The sequence below is a fragment of the Scardinius erythrophthalmus genome (assembly GCF_964197995.2).
Source record: "Scardinius erythrophthalmus genome assembly, chromosome: 12".
NCBI lineage: Eukaryota > Metazoa > Chordata > Actinopteri > Cypriniformes > Leuciscidae > Scardinius > Scardinius erythrophthalmus.
Genome location: NC_138232.1, coordinates 7384475 through 7410004, shown reverse-complemented (window position 1 = coordinate 7410004; position 25530 = coordinate 7384475). Strand labels below are relative to the sequence as shown.

At 37.0% G+C, this 25530-nt stretch overlaps 1 protein-coding gene across 1 annotated transcript in view; it reads right to left on the bottom strand.

The window, feature by feature from the left end:
• The window catches only part of magi3b (membrane associated guanylate kinase, WW and PDZ domain containing 3b), a gene marked incomplete at its 5' end in the record, with an annotated part of 117858 nt that overhangs the window by 4008 nt on the left and 88320 nt on the right, over positions 1–25530 (bottom strand). Inside the window, 15 exons of the mRNA XM_081380059.1 lie at positions 511–616; positions 789–876; positions 1317–1502; positions 2604–2783; positions 2895–3087; positions 3216–3310; positions 7122–7281; positions 8715–8746; positions 11010–11630; positions 12663–12857; positions 18054–18166; positions 18258–18315; positions 19681–19760; positions 21290–21476; positions 24349–24555. Coding sequence (XP_081236185.1) covers positions 511–616; positions 789–876; positions 1317–1502; positions 2604–2783; positions 2895–3087; positions 3216–3310; positions 7122–7281; positions 8715–8746; positions 11010–11630; positions 12663–12857; positions 18054–18166; positions 18258–18315; positions 19681–19760; positions 21290–21476; positions 24349–24555 — 2501 coding nt within the window. The remainder of the gene's footprint in view (positions 1–510; positions 617–788; positions 877–1316; positions 1503–2603; positions 2784–2894; positions 3088–3215; positions 3311–7121; positions 7282–8714; positions 8747–11009; positions 11631–12662; positions 12858–18053; positions 18167–18257; positions 18316–19680; positions 19761–21289; positions 21477–24348; positions 24556–25530) is intronic.

Sequence of the window (25530 nt, the reverse complement as noted above, 5' to 3'; positions counted from 1 at the left end):
CAAACAGCTGCGGGTATACTTTAAGATGAATGCACGGATCCAATATAATGATACGCATACATTTTCTTTCTCCATTGTTTACAACACATAATCGACTGAGGATACTCAACATTTTAACTTACTTTTGCGTGCACGTGTCCGTTCAAGCTAAAAAAGAAGCGAAAGAGAACTGAATTCGGTGTTCACGTGCTGTCTGCGCGGCTCTGTGTGCGTTCCAGTCTTCTTGCGCTTGATGTTTAAACTGATAGGACTTTAAAAACACATGCAAATGATAAACTTTCACTCTAAAATGTTTAAACTTTGCAATTAATCTGCGTACCGAACTAGTGGGCTGCTGGACTACGATCCCTATATTGACATTGCACATCGCGATATTAATGCTATAACGATATATCATGCAGCCCTACTATATATAATATAATAGTATATAATTATTTTCATATATTACACTAGATGTGATGACTTTAGATAAGGTTTAGGTAAAGTTTATGATATAAGTTTGACTCTTACCTGTTTTGAGTTGGCGACACACAACGTTCCCTGTTCACTCATGGGAAGAGCTTTATACTCCGTCCAGATGAGCTCATCCCGGATCTCATCCATGTCCAAATTATATCTGCACACAAGTAACATGTATTACAGATCAGAAGGCAGTGTGGCTTAAATCCTCCATATGTGATTGGAGGTTATATTTTTGGCTATATGGTTGTAGAATTTACATGAATTTACAAAAAATATAGGAAATAAGCACATTTATAGTGGTGTAAATATGTAATAGTGGACTGCACCTCTCATCCTGAGTGGATTTGAAAATCTTGTGCTGCGGTGCTGGACTTTGTTTGGCCGAGCTTGCTCCTGAGGGCGGACCTTTGTACTCTAAACAGCCAATCAAAACAGATTGATTGTCATATGAAATGATAACTTCAAGTGTTAAAGTCTTTTTTACCTCTGTATTATGACATACTAATGATAAATAAATAAGATCAAGAAGGTTTTAACTCCAAAAGCCTCTGCCAATTAATGCTTTTTTTGTTGTATGATATTCATACCTATGAGCCAACACCAATTAAACATGACAGAGAAAAATTAACTGTGTATTTTCATGCTTTGTATTTGAAATAAGCAAGTAATTGGTCTAAGTGCCCTTTTTAAAACGTTCAATTTAAATATGCATGCATAATTATCATCAAATTCTGCTGTGGATATTAGCATTTTAATTGAAGCTAGTGTGACAAATCAAAGCGTGAGGCACAGGTTGAGAATGCAGGAACATGTACTGCGGCAGTATTTATGTGACATTTCATCATCTCACTCACCGTCCTCAGGAACCACGGTGAGTGTGACTGAGTTTCCTGCGTCTTTGATAAGCTGAACAATGTCGTTGTGGGAGAGCTCCACAATGGACTGACTATTCACAGCGGATATGCGGTCGCCCACATTCAACAACCCGCAGCGGTCAGTTGGACTGCCCTCGATTATTCGACCGATCTTATGAGGAATCACTGCAACACACACTTAGGCAAATCACTTAGCAGAATTAGAAAGGCTTGTGTTTTATATATAGTAATAATGAATTAATTGTAGGAAATGCAACAATTCTGAGTTTGTGCAAAACTAAAAAACTGCTGGATGGAGCAGAATGAAAGAGCGCATGGGGTCCCAAGACACTCTTTAAAAGTTAAACTACTGTATTTTTAACATAACATGCCAAATGCAATGCTCATGACACAATATGCTCAAAAAACAGCAACAAGTTTTGATACAACTGCCACGGACTTCATGTACTTATGTAAATATGTACTTCCATTTACATGTGTATGGCTGTAGCGGTGATAAAAAAGGTAGAAATTAAAGAAACAACTTTTAGATGCAAAACGATACAGCACACGGTCAATATGACATTAAACCACCACTATTAAAGGAGAACTCCGGCCAATTTTAACATTGAGCTCATTTTTTTGTACATTTGGAGTGCTGTCAATACAGAGAACAACGACAAAAATCGGTGTTGACTACACCGAGTTATTCTATTTTTAAAATTTGCACCCTGTTGACTTCAATGGGGCAAGTTTTAAACCTGCTTTTAGCCTCTTAACATCCTTGATGTGTCATTACAAGTGCACAGAAAATGTGAGTGATTCCTTCAGAGTGAACACGAGTGAATCTGACTGCAGTAGATGTGAAAGATATGTATAAAAATGATGTTATTTAAGCCAGCGCAAATACCTGTTTACATCCTGTTTTCGGTTGAAGTCCAAAGTAGTCGATTGCCGAGTTCACGCGCGTGATCATAGGTAACTAAACCTATGCGCGTGAACTCGGCAATCGACTACTTTGGACTTCAACCGAAAACAGGATGTAAAAAAAACTGTTACACTGAATGTGTATTCTAACAATAGTTTTTCAAAATTTGTCTTTTTAAACAATTAATTAAAAACAACCATAACAGTAAAATTCTAGTGCAGGAAACAGTGTCATAGTATTATGTAGTAAAAAACTGAGGATTACATAAAATATTAGTAGATAACCGTTCTGAATGAGAACCGGTTCTTGATTTCAAATAAAAAAAATTGTGTAAATAATGTCAATGAATCTGCTGTTACCTCCAGGTGGCGGTTTGCTCTTTGAGGTGAGAATGACAAATCCAAAGCCCTCATTATCTTTACGATGGAGTGTGATATCAAATGACTCTTGGTCCTTGACACTTGGCACCTGGATGCGGGGAAGCCGAGGTGAGCCATTCACAAGTGTCATTGCCCCGCTCCCAACATCCACTGGGGCATCTATAGAGCAGAAGATTACACAGACTGACCTTTAATGAAAGCTATTCAGGCAGTTAATTACACTCCAGCACTGGTTTTTATGTCTAAGGCCTGTCAGTCAGCAGTGCTCACCCCTGTAAATGACCTTCCTGCGCACTGAAAGAAGCACTTGTCCGTTACGCGCTGCGTTGGTCATCAGATCCAGAACTTGTTTGTGAGATTTCCCCTTTACAATGATGCCATCGATGCCTACGAGCTCATCTCCGGCCCTCAGACGGCCTTCCTTCTCCGCCGCCCCCTGGGGAATGATGGCACCGATGTAGACCTAATGAAATTAAATGGATAGCTCATTTTAGAGCTAAGACACAAAGTCGATCTGCTAATAAATCACATAAATACAGACCATGTATACAAATATTTAGTAATGTGGTTACAGAAGTATGAAGGACTTACTGGTTGTTCTGAGCCCTCTCCCCCAAGCACACGGAAGCCAAAGCCTGTGTCCTGATCTCGCTTAATGAACACGTCCAACTCCTTAGAGTGAGGTACTGCATAACAATAGACAGATTTACATGGAGGTATGATAAATAAATTGGAATAAACCATATTCATCAATTCAACACAAAAAAGTAAAACCAATTCAATTCTTGCATAGGGCTTTTTCTGTGTCTCTGCATTCAGATAAAAAAATAAATAAAAGGATAGTTCTCCCAAATATGTCATTGTAAAATCTTTATTTATTCTCTTTGAAGCTCAAATGCTGATATTAACTTTTTCCCTGCCATTGACAAAAGATTCTGTCTGTGTTTTCACTGTTATATGGTAGAGGGCGCTATGATACCCTCTGAAAGAGTACTGATCAAAACACAGGCGAAAAAGAAGCAGAAACCAGCGATAGCATATAAGGAGATGCATGAGTAAAATAACACAATCATCTACATTAAACAGCATATAAATCAAAACTGCCTAACGTTGCCGAATGAAATGTCGACCCAGTATGAGGTCTAGCACTGTGCAACCTTAGGTGGTGTTGATGGACTCGATCTACTCCATCTATGTTTTGTTCATCGTTCTAAATCCGATCCAGATGTACAGTAGTCTTTGAAAAAACTTGATTTTCTCAGCTTTTTGTTCAAAATGTTGCTTTTTTATGAAGCTTACCCACATTCAAGTGTTCATAAAAAGAATGCATAAAGATAAAAGCTAGAATAAAGTTTTTTTTTTGTTTTTTTTTAGCAGAAGCTCTGTTCTTTCTTTTTGCATGTTCAGATGTAACAAAATATTCTGGGGGGCATGAACATTTTGTGAAAATGATCAAAAATGCTGGCGGAGGCTGGCAACTTTCTTTAAAAAAAAAGTGGTTGCTCTTTTCCATGCCATAGTGGTTGGTGACTGTAAAGTTCACCTCACTCTAAAGTTCAAACATCTGCTTATAAATCTAAATGTTAATCTTGTTAATCCTAGTGCAATATATGCAAGAACAATACATTTGCCCACAGCTCTTGTTTGTATTATGATTCGAACAGTGTTCCTCAGTGTTTTGTTCTTTTTAGCCCCTTTCACACAGCGCAATGATCCCGGCAAATTGCCGGGAAATTGCCAGAACGCCTTCTGTGTAAACGCAAACACGACCCGGGACTGATGCCGGGTTGGGGACCTAGTAACATTGCCGTGTTCAGTCACGGAACGCGTGCTGTGTGAACAAAAGCCGTAATAATGCCGTGTCGTAGTGATGACGCTGAAGCCGGGATCGTTCGCCAGCTAGTGAAAAGGTACGTAATGCACAAGTTTATGATCGAATCAGAGAAAAATTTATATTTTTGGATGAACAATACCTTTAAAAACAAAGTGTAATATATATATATATATATATATATATATATATATATATATATATATATATATATATATATATTAGAGGTGGGCATAGATTATTTTTTTTAATCTAGATTAATCTAGATTAATTTTGAAATTAATCTAGATTAATCTAGATTAAAATGGCTCATTTGAATTCTGCCGAAGGCATTCAGAATATGTGTGCTACCCAAATAATGACTATAAAAGTAAGTCTTTGAGAACGGGTTTCTCAAGCCAGGTGGCGCATTAGACCAGGGGCTCATCTCCTGTTTCCAAAATGCATCACAAACTGCTTGAGAAAGCTGTTCTACTCATAGACTGTAAAAGGTTACTTCTGTACTGTTACCGTCCGTAGGCAACATAGGCCTATGTTATTATCAACTACTATAGGCTATCAATAAGGGATGGGCGATATGGCCTAAAATCTATATTGTGATATACATTGCAGCCTCTTGCGATAACGATATACAGTATATTATAATAAAACCATTTCAGTTACACAGACCCTGCTAAACAACTGCTAATTTTTTTTTTTTAAAGGGTATATGTAGTTTTGAGAACATATATTGTGCAAAACTGTAAGTATACAACATAATTTTACAGATAAATAAAATTTAAGTATAGCTGCAGAGATCTTAAGTAGGTCTAATGTTTATTATAGCTTTGAGCTTATGAAACCCCAAATTTAAAGTTATAATATTGTCTAACTGATGTCTTTTCAGTTAAAAAGAAACACAACAACGATTCTTAAAATCGGGCGTAGACAGAGATTATGTGTTAACGTTACACCACTAGATATATTGGAATGAGAATAATACGCGCACGCTGGTTATGTCATGTTTCGTTTTGAATTTGAGGTGGTAGAACGGATTAGTCGTGTGTTAACTTACCGAACCGTTACCCCACACACTCGGATAGTTTGCTGATGTTTGTCGGACGGCTTAAATCCGAACCAAGTCCAAATAATGGATGTTGCAGTTTTCACTTTCAGCCGTGTTTACTTAAGATGACGACGAATATGCGTTGCAGCCGGGTTTACCTCGCGGCCGCGGGTAGATTGCGTCATCATTGCTTGTGTAGTAGAGCCATCTCCCAACCCAACTTGGGGAATAGAAGATTAACGGCGATATTTTTTTTATCGCGCGATAAGAGTCTCGCGTTAACGCGCTGCGTTAACGCCGATAACGGCCCACCACTAATATATATATATATATATTATATATACTGATTGAAGTATATACTGTATATATATATATTAGGGCTGTCAAAGTTAGCGCGTTAATAACGCGTTAACGGAAAATCATATTAACGGCACTAATTTTTTTAACGCGCGATTAACGCAGCGCGTATTTTCTGTTTGACCCGTGGCCCAACCCCTAGTTGGAGAAATGGAGATACACCGTGTTGCCAACCTAGCGACATTGCAGACCCCTTTGGCTATTTTTTCCCTTCAAAAAAGCGCCCAAACCTTATTTAGTTTCTGAGAATCTACCGGTACCGCCGGTACTGCTCTCCCAGCACGCGCGCGCGCCTCTCTCTCTCGCTCTTTCTCTGCGTCTCGCGCGGAGGAGCAGCGCTTTAATTCAGTTAAACACAGATATTATGTTGCTTCTCTAATTTTACAAGTATAGCCGAAATCAGAGCACAGATATTGTCTTTATCGTATGTGTATTTGATTTCATCAGACGACGGCTCGATTATCAGGATTTTTGTGCAGATTAACTTAACATCTTGAAAGGGAGAGCTAGTTATGTCTTAATGGGTCGCGTTTCAGTCACTATTTCATATTCATTCCGTTGTTTGACAACAGAAACAGTAAAATATACCAATGAAAACAGTTTTATGGAGAATTTAGCTAAATCAAAATAGGCACAGAGAGAGACAAACTATAATGTAATAATTCTGCTAAATGTACATTTAGCATTTTCAGAAGAGCTGCCCTGTCATGCAAAAATCTAAACATGTTTGTGTTAGTAAATTGCTCAGTGCAAAGAAAGAGAATGGGAACCTGGTATTTCTTTGTTCTTTCTACACGTGTCTAATAGACATGAACAAGTTCTTTGAAAAACATCTATGACCTTTGAAACATCTTCAATGTCTCGTCTTCATGCTCTATGTTGACTATGGTTTCAATAATAAACATACATTTGCATAAAGCATCTATAATTATCCATGCCCATGTTGATTAGAGTATTACAAACTTGAAAAGTATTAATTTAAGGTACATTTAGAACAAATCAAAAGATGTGCGATTAAATGCGATTAATCGCGAGTTAACTCATGGCAATCATGCGATTAATCGCGATTAAAAATTTTAATCGATTGACAGCCCTAATATATATATATATATATATATATATATATATATATATATATACTGATTGAAGTATATTGTCAACTTCAATCCTGGCTGGGGACCCACCTACTAGAATGTTTTCAACATCATGATGCTGTAACATAAAAGAGTTTCCTCCTTGTTGTCTCAGCTCAGCAGAGACTCACCTATGCTCTCCAGCAAAGCTTTGGGCTTGCTGTAGTGGAGGGAAGCGTCTTGTTTTGGAGAGCTACATGGTAGTGTGTTTGAGTGATAGGTCAAAGCCTGGGGAACCATGATGTCATGGCAACGGTCCAGAGTCTCAGTACTGGCACTCAACCCCGGTCTCTGTTGGAATACAAGGGGAATAAAATGTGTTTTAATACCACTTCACACACTGACTCGCAGAGTGAACATAGGACTGGACCTGAACAAGCAACATTTAAAACGGATTGCTGGGTGTGTCTTTTGAGAGAATGCAAGCATGTGTATACAGATAGATAGACTACAGAAACATTGTTATCATTGAATATTGCCTTCATGGTCTGGTTAGCAGAAAAAAAACAATCACGAAACCCATAGGAAAATGAAGCCCAACACACCCATACTATTAATGTTTTTGTTTTTGGTCAAGTTACAGGATTTTTAAAGCATTACATGTTTAGCAACTACATTTTTACATTTACTGTAGAAAATGTAAGTGATGTTGCCCACAAACAAAACTCATTACCATGATATTAAGTTGGTTGCCAAGGATTGCAATGTGGTTACTAAGATTGTCCTGGTTGCTGGGGCATTACTACTGTAGGTGGTTTTGAGGGGTTGTTAGGGTGTTTCTAGGTGGATTTAAGGGTGTTCTGAGTTTTCTGGGTGGTTACCAGGTGGTTTAAGAGTGTCCTAGGTGTTTGGAAAGTGATTTCTAAGATTATCCTTTTGGTCGCTAGATGTTTGTAGGTAAACGCACTAGGGTGTTCTGCATGGTTGCTAGGGTATTTCTATGGTGTTTGGGTGGTTGTTAGGTGTTTTGTTGTTAGTGTTTTTTTTTTTTTTTTTTTTTTTTTTGGTTATTACAAGGTGGTTTCTATGGTTTCTAAGGTATTTTAGGTGGTTGCTAGGGTGTTTCTAAGGTGTTGGGTGGTTGCTAGGGCATTTCTATTGTTTTCTTGGTGGTTGTTAGATGTTTTCTTGGTTTTCTTGTTTTTTGTATGTTTCTATAGTGTCCTGGGTGTTTGATAACTGCTTCTTATGTGTTTTAGGTGGTTGCTAGGGCGTTTCTAAGTTGTTCTACGTGATTTCTATATTGTAGAGGGTGGTTGTCAAAGTTTTTTTTTAGGGTGTTCTATGTGGTTTCTAGGGTTTTTTGGGTGGTTACTAGGAATTTCTGGGCTGTTCTGGGTAATTGCTAGGTTGTTGTTTACAGGCCAGAGTCAAAAGTGCCCACCCACAAGTCTCTATGATATTCTGATCCCTCAAAATCCTTCTTCAATGTACGTCTATGGGACAGTTTTGCCTGTTTTATCATACTCACTTGAAAATTGTAAATCCGATCACTTAAAAAAAAAAAAAAAGTACAAGCCACATGATTAATTTATGTCGTCAGTACAAATGGTGCGGAACGTGTTAGCTATCACACTTTAGTATTTTACAGGAAGGAGTTTGTTCAAATCCCAAACCCAATGTACCAGCAATTTCATAAGCAAAAAAAAAAAAACATAATATTTTCCCATTTTCTCAGTTCTACAAGGTCATTATCACCTCTGAAAATCCATTATCATACTCACAGGTCGTAAACTCTTCACTGGTGATGTATGACCTAGAAACAGAAAAAAGGCAAATGAGAGACATGTAGCACTGAAAGAGAAAAAAATGGGGGAACAGGCACTCAACATACAGATGAAAAAAAAATAAAAAACAGGAACTCATTACTGAGAAAGTTTCTAGCCTTATTATAATGACAGCACTTCATGGTTGTTGCCTATCAAACATGAAAAAGGCATGAGAATACATTGTTTCAGTGCTAAATTATTAATTCCCATCCATCTAACTAAAAAGCTACTCAAAGAGGAAACGTCATTCAAGTGCTTTAAAGTGGGGCGTTTCCTGAGCCAATTCTGAGCTGAGTTAATCATGACACATGCGTCATCTAGGAGCCATTAAAGATGGATAAAATAAATGAGAAAATACATAGAGAAAATGATGATGGATACTACACATGAATTCTCCAGGGAGAGAGACATTGCAAATGACAGAAGTCATGCATAAAATAATGACGCAGCTACACTTCCATCTGTCAATTCAGAACCCACCTCGTTAATTCATTCCCTTTGTTTTCTCTGTCTTTCTCTTGATTGGTGTGATTTCCATTGAATTTAATGACTACACCATGAATGGCGCAACTCACTCAGCCTTTGAGGGTTAATGGAACTGATTAAAGCACGGTCTCATTTTCCCCCTCCCTGTTTCGTTAGGCAGACAATAACATCTCACAGAACTCTTTGCAGACACATCCTGAAATTCCCCTCCCTGTAATCTAGACTCATTTCCCAAATTCCCAGCCAACCCCACAGAGTGGGTGCAAAATGCAAAGGGGCCTCTCCTGCCAACTGTGTCAGAAGCAATGGTCCATCATTCTTACATAATGTATTCCTGAGAGACAGAAACAAAGCCTGAGTATGATCAGTGAGCGTGGAAGAGAGAAGAACAAGTGTGGCTAAAATGTAAAATTATGAAGAGGGAAAAGAATGTAAATTATTTCTCATCTGCTGAAAAATGGAGAGATAAAAAGAGACAAAAGGGGAAAGAGCCTTTATGCAATTCCCTGCTGAAAAGACCAGCATACTGGAGCTGCTCACCAGTATACAGTATGTTATGGATGCAAGTTGTTTTCTGAGAAATGTATAAATATTAGGTGAAGTGCATGTTTAAAATAAGGGGAACAAATCTGACAATGGGGTTAGAATTCAATTCAACTTAATTTAAAGAGATTTTTCTTACCCCTTTGGCAGATTTTTTTATATTTATTTCTTAAAAAACATAATAATGTTGATGTATTGCTCAGAAAACAAAACTGCGAACTCTGCCCATTTTAATATTAGTGTCAGGTAAGAGTAAGATATTTGTCTAGATTTCTCTGCTCATTTATGCTGGTTTGTTATAAACATCCACTGCTATAAACTGATGAAGTTTACTAAATTATATCAACAAAAAATAAATTAAAAGACATATACTTGATGCACACAAGCACAGCATATGACCTTCTGTAACACCCATATATAGAAAGCACACACTGCCACCTCTGTAATAAACACGTCACAGAGATGTAGTCCTGTCCGAATCAGTACATAAAATCACAGACGTTTACTCAAGTGATTAGAATTTCTACTCAAACGTCATTTAAAAAACTAGTCCTATGCGAATAGGGCTTAAGAAAGTGACTTTCTGCAGTGTACTCTTTCTAAGAATTGGGAATTAAGTTCAATTTCTGAATTTTGGCTGAATTTAAATTAGTAAACATGATACAGAATTTGAATTTAAAGAAGTAACAATAAAATAAACAGAAAAGTATGTAACTGCAATACGTGTAATTTTAAAAGGATAATTGAAACATGTATATTTAGTATTCATTACTTCAATGGGCTCATTGTTTCTGCCTTAAATTATAACATTGTTTAAATTATTACATTTTTAGCTAATTGTGATTTAGTATTATGTAAATTTCTGAAATACATAACTTAGACAGTCACCTCTGATAACAGATCACTCTAAATTGTAATGTGGACTGTGAAAAGTGCTACACAAACATGAGTTCCCTGGGCATCAGACCTAGTGTTGCTAGTGCCATGCTTCACAGTTTAAGCTACAGGAACAATATGCAAAGGATTCTAGCTGCATTTTACATTCCGCTGTGTTTTGTGTTAGAATGCACGTCATATTGCAAAAGAAATGCGCATTGCATTCTCAGTATCGCCGCAAGAGCCACCATCAGTGTAAACTTTCGGCTTCTTCTGTTTGTGTAGTCCATGTTTATGGCCTAAACAGATCAGTGGGATGTTCCATACACCCTCCTGCTCTCTTACCTCCTCTCAACACCAACAGATTCACCTCGCTCCCCACAGGGAGGTCCTTCAGTATATCCACCACCTGCGCATGGCTCAGCGTTTGCACATTTTGCCTGTTAATCTCCTTTATCACGTCTCCTTTCAGCAGTCCTCGGCACCACTGCTCATCCAGGATCATTTTCACCTTCTGCCCCAACGGACAGTCTGCAATGGCAAAGCCAAATCCTCCAGGCCCCTTCACGATGGGAACGCTCACCAGCTCCGGTTGCAGCATCCCCGTCTCTGGCCTATCGTTGGCACTGATGCCTCCTGGAAGCGCAGCGACCACCGGCCGCCCGTTGGCATCTGTGGTAACATAGTGAAGCTCTTGGGAGGAACCGTGGAGGGCGTCACCTTTGACCAGCAGCGGCTGGCCATTGATGAGGGGTACGGCGGTTACGATCTCTCCTGTCGGAGGGGGAGGAGGAGGAGGAGGAGGAAGGTCCTCGCTGTCCGCGTTCACGTCAGGGGGGAGCAAGTATCCGTGACAGAGGACCATGTCCACGTACTGGTTAATTGGGATGCACTGGAACATGTGGACCACGTCAGCATGCGTCTTGCCCAAGACAAGTGTGCCGTTGATTTCCACAATAACATCACCTTGGATTAGAAGAGAGGAAATTTGACAGCATGGGAATGAGTAGAGAAAGAACTGAAGAAAATCAATACAAAGTGGATGAACACCTTTTCTAATACATTTGTGCTTTTGAAAGATAATAGATAAAAAAAAAATAGTTCACCCAAAATTAAAAATTCTTTCATTATTTATTCAGCCTTGTGACTTGTATATGGCATTTTCCAAGTTTTTTGGAATGGGATCAGTGAATGAATCCAGTTCATGAATCAGACTTTTTCTTTCGTTCACTCACGGACTCACTGATCCACAGCAGTTCTCTAGATAACAGCTCACTGGAATGGAATATTATCAGTGATTAAGGATGTACATTTCTGACTGTTTTGGTTATCATGTGGAGTCAGAATACTTTTTTAAAGGTTTTTGGGACCTTCCACTGTAATCACAATGAACTGTTGCTATATGTAACCAGGTGTTTATCTTTAACTAAAACTACATTTAAAAATGTATATTTTTTTTATTGAGATATAAAAAATATAAAAAATTACTAAACAAAAGTTAGAAAAGTTGCATTGGCAACTAACTGAAATAAGTTTAAGCTGAAGCACTAAAATTGCTAATTAGAAATAAATAAACTATAGCCAACAAGTAATATGGAAAAAATAAGACTATTAAACTGACAAAAGCACATGACAAAATTATCAAAAGTTACTAAAAAACTATATAAAACTGAAAAATATAAAGCTAAACGCTAATTCAAAATATTCATAAAAATATGATAGCATACCGTATAAATAATACTAAAACACGACTGTTATAGAGAAAAGATTCTTCAAAATATCAAACTTTTTGTCTCACAGAAAAACAAAATATCATATGGGTTTGGAGCAATATGAAGGTGAGTAAACAAAGCCATCATTGAAGGTAAATAGTGTAGCTCTTTATTGTTAACGTGCCTCTCCTATCCCAGTTTAACAATTATAATTAATTCTAATAATTCATAATGTGAATTGTGGATGTTTCCCTAAACACCTTTTACCAAACTAGGCATCACTCACCAGAGGCCATCTTGTTGTCCTGTGCGGCGGGGCCATCAGAGAGAACGTTCTTCACCTGCAGGAACTCATCAGGTCGGTCTCCACCAATGATGGTGAAGCCAAACCCCTGCTGGCTCTTCCTGAGAGCCGTGTGATACAGCTCCCCCTTCAGCTGGGTGGGGTCCCGAGTGAATCCGGGCGTACCAGCCGCTCCACCTACAGAGACAGAAGAGAAGAAGACACAGAACATCTGTGATGACTTCACATAAAATATGCACAAAGACGAAACTGTAAACAACTAGACATTGATACAGTAGATGTGTTTGATATATACAAGCAACAAATACAGCACATGAAATGCTGTTAAACATGTTTTCAAAATGTATGACAGATCCATAAATAATGTGTGAAGTCCACAAACAAACGCACACATTTACTTTTTTCTATAATTTTCCTAATATCAGTAACCAAAGTCCATTATGGGATACTTTCACTAATATGGTAAACAAGTAATAAAAACTCAGTGAGTGTTTTAGCGCAATTTTCTGACGTCATGGGATCACAACACTAAGAGATAGTAAATCTTTTCCTGGATTTTTTTTTTGTGCGTTCCCGAGATTAGACCTTCCTTAACATAATGCCGAAAACCCGAAGTCTCTAGGTGGTCTGGTTGAGGAGTAGATAGAAGTGCAAGATTGGTGCGCACAGACAGAACAGAAATCATGAGTTAACAATCGCAATTTTGTCCGGTGGAAAATTGCGCTAAAAATAGACCTGAAACATAAATTAGACTTTTACTTATCTTTTTGAACAAATAGAAAAGAGGTGCCCTAATTGACCATTAACCATGGTTTTATTTTCAATACATTTTATATGAGGTTTGCACTTTTGCTGTAAATAAATTATAGATTTTGTTTTAGAAAATTAAAGATATATAAATGGCTAACAGGCCATTAATTAAAATGTAAATGGCTTAATTAAAATGTAATTAGTTACAATACAGCCTGTTTGATAAACTTTAAATTGAGATTTATGAATGCAGTCTCTAGCAATGTTTCCATTCATAGTTCAAGAACAAAAATCCTCACTCAAAAAATCATCCATGTGTTCAAGAATACAAAATCATTACTTCCTGGGAAAATGGTTCTATGGTGTTTGAGGAATGCAATCATGCGAGACGCTTCTGGGAGGAAGTTAAACCAAATCATTTTGATGACAGACTTTGGCTTAGACATTTCAAAATGATCAAACCAACATTTGAGATGCTGTGCAATGAAATATGCCTTCTGGTTAGTCCAGTTATTCAATCACATTCACAGTTGAGGCAAAGTCATGTGGGGTTTCTGTTGTGTGTGTGTTTTCATCATAGTTTTTGCTCATATCTGATATTATAAATATTACTCACCTGCCTCATATAGTTTATCTGCCTTAAAACGCATACGCTTTTATGCGCATTTTTACATTTTATGTGCATCTTGGTGTTTCTATTTAGTGGTTTCTTATGCAATATCCCAAAATGTGCATAAAAATAGATGGATTCCTCAAAAAATTGAGGAAATGGTTGAGATGATTCATTTCTTTCCATGGTGCTGCTTCATGTGCGTCAAATCTTAAGTGCCACTAGATAATTTGCACACACACAAAAAAAAGATAGATAGATAGATAGATAGATAGATAGATAGATAGATAGATAGATAGATAGATAGATAGATAGATAGATAGATAGATAGACAGACAGACAGACAGACAGACAGACAGACAGACAGACAGACAGACAGACAGACAGACAGACAGACAGACAGACAGACAGACAGACAGACAGACAGACAGACAGACAGACAGACAGACAGACAGACAGACAGACAGACAGACAGACAGACAGACAGACAGACAGACAGACAGACAGACAGACAGACAGACAGACAGACAGACAGACAGACAGACAGACAGACAGACAGACAGACAGACAGACAGACAGACAGACAGACAGACAGACAGACAGACAGACAGACAGACAGACAGACAGACAGACAGACAGACAGACAGACAGACAGACAGACAGACAGACAGACAGACAGACAGACAGACAGACAGACAGACAGACAGACAGACAGACAGACAGACAGACAGACAGACAGACAGACAGACAGACAGACAGACAGACAGACAGACAGACAGACAGACAGACAGACAGACAGACAGACAGACAGACAGACAGACAGACAGACAGACAGACAGACAGACAGACAGACAGACAGACAGACAGACAGACAGACAGACAGACAGACAGACAGACAGACAGACAGACAGACAGACAGACAGACAGACAGACAGACAGACAGACAGACAGACAGACAGACAGACAGACAGACAGACAGACAGACAGACAGACAGACAGACAGACAGACAGACAGACAGACAGACAGACAGACAGACAGACAGACAGACAGACAGACAGACAGACAGACAGACAGACAGACAGACAGACAGACAGACAGACAGACAGACAGACAGACAGACAGACAGACAGACAGACAGACAGACAGACAGACAGACAGACAGACAGACAGACAGACAGACAGACAGACAGACAGACAGACAGACAGACAGACAGACAGACAGACAGACAGACAGACAGACAGACAGACAGACAGACAGACAGACAGACAGACAGACAGACAGACAGACAGACAGACAGACAGACAGACAGATAGATAGATAGATAGATAGATAGATAGATAGATAGATAGATAGATAGATAGATAGATAGATAGATAGATAGATAGATAGATAGATAGATAGATAGATAGATAGATAGATAGATAGATAGATAGATAGATAGATAGATAGATAGATAGATAGATAGACAGATTCCATGAAACCATAATTTTTTTGAGCAGGAATGTCCTATGTATGACTGTCATGTAATTAAAACAGCAAATCATTCCAAACATCTGGCGTAGTAAACATAACCATTAACAACTCTCTCTTTGACAGCATAGACAGGAACATTTATCATTAGCGACCCAACCTCACACACTCTTCTAATATACTGCCATCCTTTGGGTTCCCAGAAGGACTGAAGGAGTGACAACACTTCCATCCTCAGTGCTGAATGACCTTCATAAACTTTCATCACTAGGGTGTGGAGTTTTCCAGCTAATGTTCCTAATGCAGTAAGTGAAAGTTATAGGGGCAACTGTTGGTGTTTTTCTCCCATGACTGCTCTGACTCACACTTTTTGTACTTCCTTTCAGGAAAGATTGAAACAGTTTGCCAAGTCACCAGTGAAGTTTAGAAGACTGTGAGCATCACACTGTTTTGGTGAGCTATTATATCGCTGAACAATAAAAGAAGAATCAAACTGAGCAAAAAGAAGCTTGGGTTTTGTGTGTGTGTGTGTGTGTGTGTGTGTGTGTGTTGATTGCATGTGCTGTAAATGACCGCTGAGAATCTCTGTTACAGGGAGGAAGGCCTGTCAAAACATTGATTTTGCCATTTTGCCAGGACAGATTAGAGAAAAAAGAGGAAATGATGATAGTGAATGGGTTTTGAAAATTGTACAAGCAAGACTCAAAGACATGGGAAACTTCTGTGTCCGAAACGGCTTACATCGCTACGATAGGGCCACATCCCTTAATCAAAAGTAACTTTAGTTGTCAGTTAGTGCCACCTATTGTACCTATTGTTAGGTACAATAGGTACCAATTGTTAGTTCGCTTAACTTTATCCTTATATTAATAGAATATGAAAATATATTAATATGTACTTTTATGTGTTAATATGTAATAAATAAATATGTTATATATAAATATGTTATATAAAATAAAATATAAAATAAAAACAATAAATGTTATTATATTAATATTTTTGTTTTTAACATTCTAAATATAAGTATAATAATTAAATAGGTTATATAAAATAATTATAAATCACAAATAATGTATATTTATTTTATTCATACTGCCACTCAAGTTTGGGGCCAGTAAATTGTTCTACTGTTTATGAAAGAAGTCTCTTCTGCTCACCAACAGTAAAACATTAATATATTGTGAAATATTATTACAGTTTAAAATAACTGTTTTCTATTTTAATATATTTTTAAATGTAATTTATTTCATTTTCAGCATCATTACTCTAGTCTTCAGTGTCACGTGATCCTTCAGAAATCATTCTAATATGCTGATTTGATGCTCAAGAAACATTTATAATTATTATCAATGTTAAAAACAGTTGTGCTGCTTAATATTTTTTTGTGGAAACCGTATTTTCCAAGGATTCTTTGATGAATAGAAACAGCATTTATTTGAAATGGAAATATTTTCTAAAATCATAAATGTCTGCACTGTCATTTTTGATCAATTTAATGTATCCTTGCAAAATAAATCTATTCATTTTTGAATAAACATACTGACCCCAAACTTTTGAACGGTACTGTAATCTAATAAATATTATGGTAATATTTAGAAACTGTAAAAATTTAGGAACATCACAAAGTTTGCAAACCGTTTTAAACAGAAAATAAATAAATATACTGTTCAAAATTGATGTAACACTTGGATGTGAGAGGCAATCCACTAAAATCATGTTGGTGAACATATTTCTGAGAAAGCTCAAGTCATGTGTCTGTAGATGGCACTTGATTTGTGGTTTTGTTATCTAATGCACTAAAACTTGTCTCACCACTGCCATGGTAACTGACTGTCTCAGTAAAATAAAAGAAAACGTGCTTTTCCCCCTTGTCCTTCCCTCAAACCATAATGACTGAATAGAGGGTCTATTTTACACTAGGCTCCATCCAATCAAAGCCCTCAGACTCATGTGTCATCCTTTTCCCTGCTGTTACTGTCATCTCTGCTTCGATAATCACAGTTCACTTAGTAGATATGGATTTACTGGCCCGAATGGACAGCAGTCACTGTTTCCAGAAATTCAGAATGAATATGAAGAAGTAAAGCCATGTTTTAGATAGGGATTGATCAAAGAGAGGCAATGTGAATGCGTGATGGATGCTAATGTTCTCTTTTATGTTAATGCAGCCTGTGATGTGCTGCAAAGCAATCTCTATAATATTTATATCTCCATCCATTCACCCTAAAACAGCACTCTCTCTTCCTCAGGTTTTTTTTTTTTTTTTTTTTTGCGCACATGCTCAAACACATCTATAATGCATCCAGTGTAATGGAAGAATCTTTAATTCATCATATTGAGAATGGCAGATGACTCACTGTTCTTTAATCTTATCTTTCTGTCCTCTTTCCCTCACACACACAATCATTCACACAGCGAGCAGCCCGTGTGTTTGTCTCCGGGCTGCTGTCGGGAAATTCTAACATGCTGAGTGTCTTTGCGGTTTCCTTTACACTCATAAACTCAGTTAAAATTCACAGATGGGGAGGTGTGCGCTTGTACCTGGAGGAGGTGCTGCCCTCTGTTGGGTCTGGGTCGCGACTGCAGTGTCCAAACCGAGTTTCCTCTTGGCCTCTAGAACCGGATTTTCGAACTGGGTTCTCTGGTTTACGTGACTGAGGAAGACAAGAGAAACTTTGTAAGTACGTCGCTAACCTACACTTTAACAAGCATAAAAAACAAATACAATCATATCATAACACTTACTCAACGTAGTAGGTGCCGTACTGCGGGTCATCAATCTCCTCCCATCCATAGGGAAGTTCTGATGATGAAGGAATGAGAGCATTGTGTTTATATGCAAATCCACACAAACGCACGCTTCTGGCTGCCACTACATCATTAACAACAGCATGCGACATTTTAAAGAGGTCATATCATGAAGAATCAAATTTCCTTGATCTTTTGAATGTAATAATACTCTGAACTTTCATGGGTTAGCCAATCATAACAAAGCTACGGTGTTTACCTAAAAGTATAGCCTGGTTGGTATGAGGCTGTTACAGAGGGTGTGAAATGGTCGTAAGCTAAATTATGACTGTTTTTGTTTGGTGCAACATTATATATTGACTTTAGAGGGGGGAGGTGAGGATAATAAATAAATAAAAATGACCCAAAAAATAAATAAATGACCAGTTTGCAACATTTAGAGAGCAAAGTATTCAAATTATAATTAAATTAGTAAATTATATTTTTTTGTATGTTTTTTGTATGTTTTACAACATTTCTGCAGCATTATATTACTATAACATTTTATGCAATATATCACTATTTTATTACATAACTTTTTCCAAATAGAATGTTTTTCTAACTTAATTCAGTTTCAAATATATAATCTGTGTTCCTAACATATTTATTTAATAATGGAGAATATCTCTAGGGTATTTAAGATGTATTTAACATTTTTAATAAAAATAAATATTTTATAATGCTACCCCAAACAAGCAAAACAACCTATAGTGCTTAATAATGTGTCATAAGATTTCAATAAATAAGATTTTGTAAACAACAATAAAAACAAAACAAATCAGATCAAATACTCAAAGCACAATACCTCTGACGCTTATGTATATATATATATTATATATTATACATATATATATATCTAAAAATTAGACTTCAAAAAATTGCATGTTTTGAAAGGAAATAGTTAAATAAACAGCCATGCTTTGTGAGTGTGTGTGTGTGTGTGTGTGTGTGTGTGTGTGTGTGTGTGTGTGTGTGTGTGTGTGTGTGTGTGTGTGTGTGTGTGTGTGTGTGCTCTGCTGTACATTATGCCCAAATGAACTAATGAGAAGGGGGAAAAAAAAGCTGTTCACGCTACAGAGAGCTTCACACACACACACTCAAAGAAAAGTATTGTGCACCAGTGAGCATATAGCACAGGACTATAAAACTCGCTTAAAAGAGCGGCTTCATTTTGTTAGACATCATGTGTGCTTATGTGTGTATGTGACAAGGCTAGAGGAAGGGAATGCATTCAGATGAGGTTACGCAATCATGCCCTCTGCTATGTGTGCCGGCATGTGAATGTGGAAGGCTGCACACATCTGATAGAATGCAACTGAATTTCTATTTGCATGTATCTGTCATACAGGAGCTTCATGTATTTGTAGATGCAAAGATTCACCTCCATCCTCACACTTTTCAGGGGGCTTGGCTTTTTTGACCAGCCGAGGGTCCAACCACGTAGTCGACTTTGTGTTGTGGCTATGAAACAAAAAAAATTGAATTAGATAAAATATGTGTATATAACTAAAATTGCAGACTACCTAACACCCCAACTCACCATCATTTTGCTAGACTGTTTTGTTCTCATTTCATTCAAATAAACTAGGCTGCTACTTTCAGCTAATGAACCTTCATGAACTGACTAATCGCTAGCATTGAATGTTCACTGATGCAAATGAATTACGTTAAATCGAAACCGCAGAAATACTTGATTTTAAAATGTTTGCTACCATAATTAGCCAATTCATTGTTATGAATAGAACAATCAGTCGATTAATTCAATGTTAGTGCCTTTTATCAATAATTGTATTATTTAGGTCTGTTTTTCCCATTGCATTAACTTAACAGTTTGAGAACTGCTGATTTGGGCTAATGTGATGCGTCAAAGAAAGTCGCATTACAAAGTCTTGGCAGGTCAAAGAGTGTGAGATTTCTAATGGACTGTAGTTATGAGTCTTATAAACTGAACTGGAAAATGTTTGGAACCACTAAAATATTTATGATTGCGACCCCAAACGCACACACAGAAACAGAACTTTGACTCTGTTCTTTAAAGAGCATCTAGGCCACACTGCGAGCTATATTTATTCTGTTCTGACAGCTCTGCTCTTGACTTTTAAAAGCAACACTACTTTGAGAAAAAGTGAGGAAAACATCAGATATCAGCAAGACGGGGAGAGAAAGTGATAAAGTATGCTGTTTGTGAAAATAGAAATTGGAATACTATGTTGATGAAGTTTGTGATTCGACCTGAAAAGAATCTTGGCAGAAGTGCTATGGAGGGGAAAATGCGCTGCCTGCTAACAAATATTGTTGCCTAAAAAAGGGAATATCGGGCAGCAAATTTAAAAACAGTAAATAAAACCTTTGTATGAATATACAATTTACATATAATGTCTTTGCATACTACTACTGCATCAAAATATCACTTTAAGAGCCTCCGGCAATAAAAAAATGAAAACACTCTGCAGTAATATTACAGTAGCATTATAAATGCAAAACAACAAAAAACAAACAAAAGAATATCCCTGTGGTATTGTGTATAGTGAATCAAATCTCATATGACATTCAGTGGCATGAAAACAATAATGAACAGAAAACAATATACAGTGTGTCAAATCAGACGGCATTAAGCAATGTGACAACAATAAAAAAAATCATCAACACTTCAAGGTATACATTCGGTTCAAGGGTAGACAGACATTTGGTTCAAAGTATCCAAAAGGAAGTCTATAATGGATATTACTACTATTATTTATTATTTACAGAATATGTAAATTGATTTTTTTAATAACACAAAATATATTATTTTTATAATTCAAAATTACTGAAAATTACTCTCAAATAGTATCATGTAACTGAACGTTGAAATTCACCTTTCAAATACAATATTCTCAATGCTATGAACAGGTCTTATTAACCAGAAACCAGAAGGTGACAGCAATAGACCTCATGCAGTTAATAAAGTCATAAAGGCTAAATCTCTCCTCTTATGGCCACACACTCACTCTATGAAGTAGACCATGCCCGTCTCTGTGTAGGCCATTTCCCAGTTGTAGGGCAGGGGCTCCAGGCTGTCGTCTCTGGGTAAAGAGCTCCAGGTGCGGAGCTCCAGTGTCCCACTGCCTCCTGCACTGCCTCCACCACTGGACTGAGTGTAGCTGGGCACAGCTTTCCTCCACTCCTCTGTCCTCTCTACAGAAGGAAAGAAGATAAAAAAGTGTAATGCAAAACTAAGGCGGGTGATATTTTGCATGTCAAAGTAGGATGGTGCGCAAGCAAGATCTTTTCCTGTTTCAGGTACTTCATGAGTCCACACTTACATCAATTAAACAGAGTAAAGATAGAAAAGAAGTATTTAGAACTAGAAGTGAGGAGCTGGGGTGATGGAGGGATGCTGTTAAACTGTCAATGAACAGAGGCAAGTTTGCTGTATATATATACCTCTTAACTCGTTGATTGGGTTGATTAACAGAGTGTGCTCCACTCGTGTCAAATTAGGTTTGATTATGTGAATGTGCTCCACATGTGTTTAATTAGGTTTAATTATCTCAACGTGCTCTTCCCGAACTTTGTTAATAAAACATAATATAGCAGAAAAAATATATAGCCTCAATTTAATGATATAATTAAATTATTAACAAAAATTAAGTTTTCAATTGTGTATGATATTTGCATATATATATATATATATATATATATACACACACACACAAACACATACACATATATATATATATATATATATATACGTAAACCTCTTGCTAAAAATATATAGCAAATGTCAAACTGCCTGATTGTAATATCATCAAAAAATACAACTATATTAATATATTGAAAGTTATATTGTACATCCTACTTAATCCGCAAAAATACAGTATACTCATGTAAAGCAATATACTATATAGCAATATATAGCAAACAATCAGCTTTGTGATTGTTTATATCTTCACAAAATGTAAACTATATTGAACAACATTCAGTTTTTGTCACTCTCTCAGCCCCTCATCTACATTGAAAAGATATTTTAAATATGAAACTGAAACCGCCAAATCATTGTCTTAAAGAGTCATTGAATCATTCAGTCAAACAATTCGTTTAACTCAACTACTTGACTGTTTTAATCGTCACAAACTATATATATATAAACTATATTATTTCCCAGCTCTAATCTGCAAAATGTGACAATAAGGCATGAAAATATTAAGATATTACAAACATTAACATCACGCTTTTCTGTAAAGCGGCTTTAAAACAGTATTCTGAAAAGTGCAATAAAAATAACATTTGGCTTGGTTATTAGCATGCAATAGGATTTAAGGTATCTTAGCAAGCATTACTAATTTAGAAAACTGCAAGCTCTAATCTGATGGATTCTGCATTGATTTACACATCATTCAAAATCTGAAAATTGACTAAATGTACATAATTTGATGCAGTATTATGACAAGAGCTTAAAAAATGGCTACAGCATAGGAAGAAATGCCCGCGGTAACATCAGCTCTCTGTGTTTGTATGTAAAAGCAGTAAATATGTGTGTGCATGCATGATAACTAATTCACTGCCATTTTCCCTCTCTTTAAACACACTTGAAGTGGCAGAAAGCCTTTAGAGCAAATAGGACACTATTCTGCAGCGAGGACACTCCCCGTTAAATGACTCTTTTAACATGAGCCAAGGGACTACTTACTTCAGCCAATATTCAACAACTATTCCCTCTTCACTGGCTTATGCCAATGCTGGGGGGAAAGACCTCACCAGTCCCAGCAGTCAAACATGGCTACAAACACAACAGCTTTTAAGTAATAGCAGGAAACAACAACTGTGTCAAGGAGGCTAAGAGAAGACAACCATATCTACAGAAAGATTAAACAAGGGTACTGTAGAGGTTCCATGGTATTAGATGGAAATACAATAGTAATTTGATCAATTAATTGCCATGGTACTTTATGTTGGTGAAACTCAAGGCCTGAAAGTCTATAAATCAGTTTATACACCTTTATATTCCACACATCTTATATACAAACAGATTTACAAAAAAAAAAAAAATGAGGGTATAAGCTGGGTTCCTCCTGGGGACACTAGTGGCTTATACAGTATAAAGTCAAATACTTTATATAGTATAAAGCAAGGGTTAAAAGGTTAAAGCCCTGTACACATCTAAACAGCTCATTTATGTTTAAAGCAGATTCAGACCAGGGTCATAGACATGAATCATTCACACATTAAGCAAGCCATTATGGAGCAGTGACTCGCTTACCAAATGCAACGCTGAAGTACTGTAGTATACAAATAGAGCATCAATTTCAGGCCTCGAGCCTTGAAAGCACAACCGCTGATCTCAAAAGGATTATAAGGTTATACTGTGAACTAATGAGAGCATGTGAGCAGAGGGTTTGGCTCTTTTTTAAGCAAAGCTTGCCTCTCGGTGCTGAGTTCTCCTTGAGTAAAGGACAAGGATCCTCTCTGAGAGATCATGTAAGGCCTCAGACTGATCATTTGCACATGAGTAAAGCAGACTGCATGTTAAAGCCTCAAGCACACATCAAGTTTGGAAAAGATTTGCTGTCTGAGACAAATTTCAGATGAATCTTAATTTCCAATGAAGTTCTGACAGTTTCACATACTTTGGGTCACAATCCTGCAGTATGACTACTTTAAATAAAGAACTGGTAGAAAAATACAATATTAATATTAGAGGAAAATCTAAAATAAATGTTTAAGTTGAAAATTATAAAAAAAAAATTAAGCTAAATAGAAATATATATACAAATATTTTATTCACATGGGAAAATTTCAAAATCCTAAACAACACTTAAAATAAAAACTGAACATATAAATATAAAAGTTAATTCAAAATATGAATAAATAATATAATAGTATATAAATATTACTAAAATAACACTGGGCCGAAGTCCTAAGATGTATATTGCAAGTTTTGACATAAAGAAAATGATGCACAGTCTGTATCAGTATGGGTGACTAATTCTTAGACCGAAATCTATCTCTGCAGTCATACAGATTGTGGTTAACACAAGCACACACACATTACAGTCCATTCACTGACCTGGGATGCCATTTGGGAGCTGTGGCCGTTCCTCATCCTCTTCCTCCTCAGGGACCACGCTGTCCTTGCGGTCCATCTTACTGACAGAGGTGGTTCGCTTTCGTTGGACTTCGGAGCCATAATCCTCCTCAAACAGAACCTGGTCAACCAGGTCAGGCTGAACCAAGTTTGGCTCCGCTGGAGGTTTGGGTGTGCCATAGAAGTTACCTGAAGAAGTAAAGAACTTATTTGGATTCATGACATCTTTAAAAAAGTCATAAAAAGAGATACTTGTGAGGGTTTGTGTAACATTTCTGCTACATAAGCTTTGATTTATAAAGCCACAAATAGTTTAGTTTGACGAAACAGCTGATTTGGTAACACTGGGACAGGAGCTGCGTGCAAATCTGCTTTATCGCTACCTCCGCTTTCTTCCTCAGTTCCAGCTTCCTCAAAAACGTAGATCTAGGTGTCAACTATCCAATATGCAGTCTGAAATGTTATGCTTTCCATTCAGTGGCGCCTTGAAAGTAATTACACTCACCACTGGATTCAGTAATGAAACTTTTCCCACTATCTTCTCATGCAAAATTCAGTTCATTAATATGCATCAGAAACAATGGTACAGCCAATCAGTGGAGCAGCAGAATGCATTTAAATTAATTTCTAATTTGATGGTAAATGTTAATTTATGTGTGTGTGGGGGGGTTGAAGGGTTGTTCATCATTCCCTCTTGATGTAAGACTAAATAAATCACTCTCAGTATGATTAGATTCAGTCAATGGAAAGGCATCTTTTCAAATCAACCATTCAACCTTCACCAATTATACACAGATTAATTTAAATTATCCAAATTTGTTGTTTTGTTTCTTCGCTCCCTTCATCCTGAAAATAAATATGCTGCCCCTAGAAATCATTAGCGTCTGTTTAAGAAAAAGAAAAATAGCTTTTTAAGGTCACATTTTCATCTTTTACCAATGGAAAATATAATCCTTGTAATCAGTCGAAAGATTAATCCTCTTCTTTTTAGCTTGTAAATTATAAAGAGTTTAATTAGCAAATAGAAACTGAAACCGTGGGAATAGGCTTTTTCACAAGCAATTAACTACTGTTGACAACTTCGCTCACCTGCAGTGAAGAATATTCACTCCTTCCCTCTCTGTCTCTCTTCATGATACAAATGGATTCCTTCTTTCCAGTGTC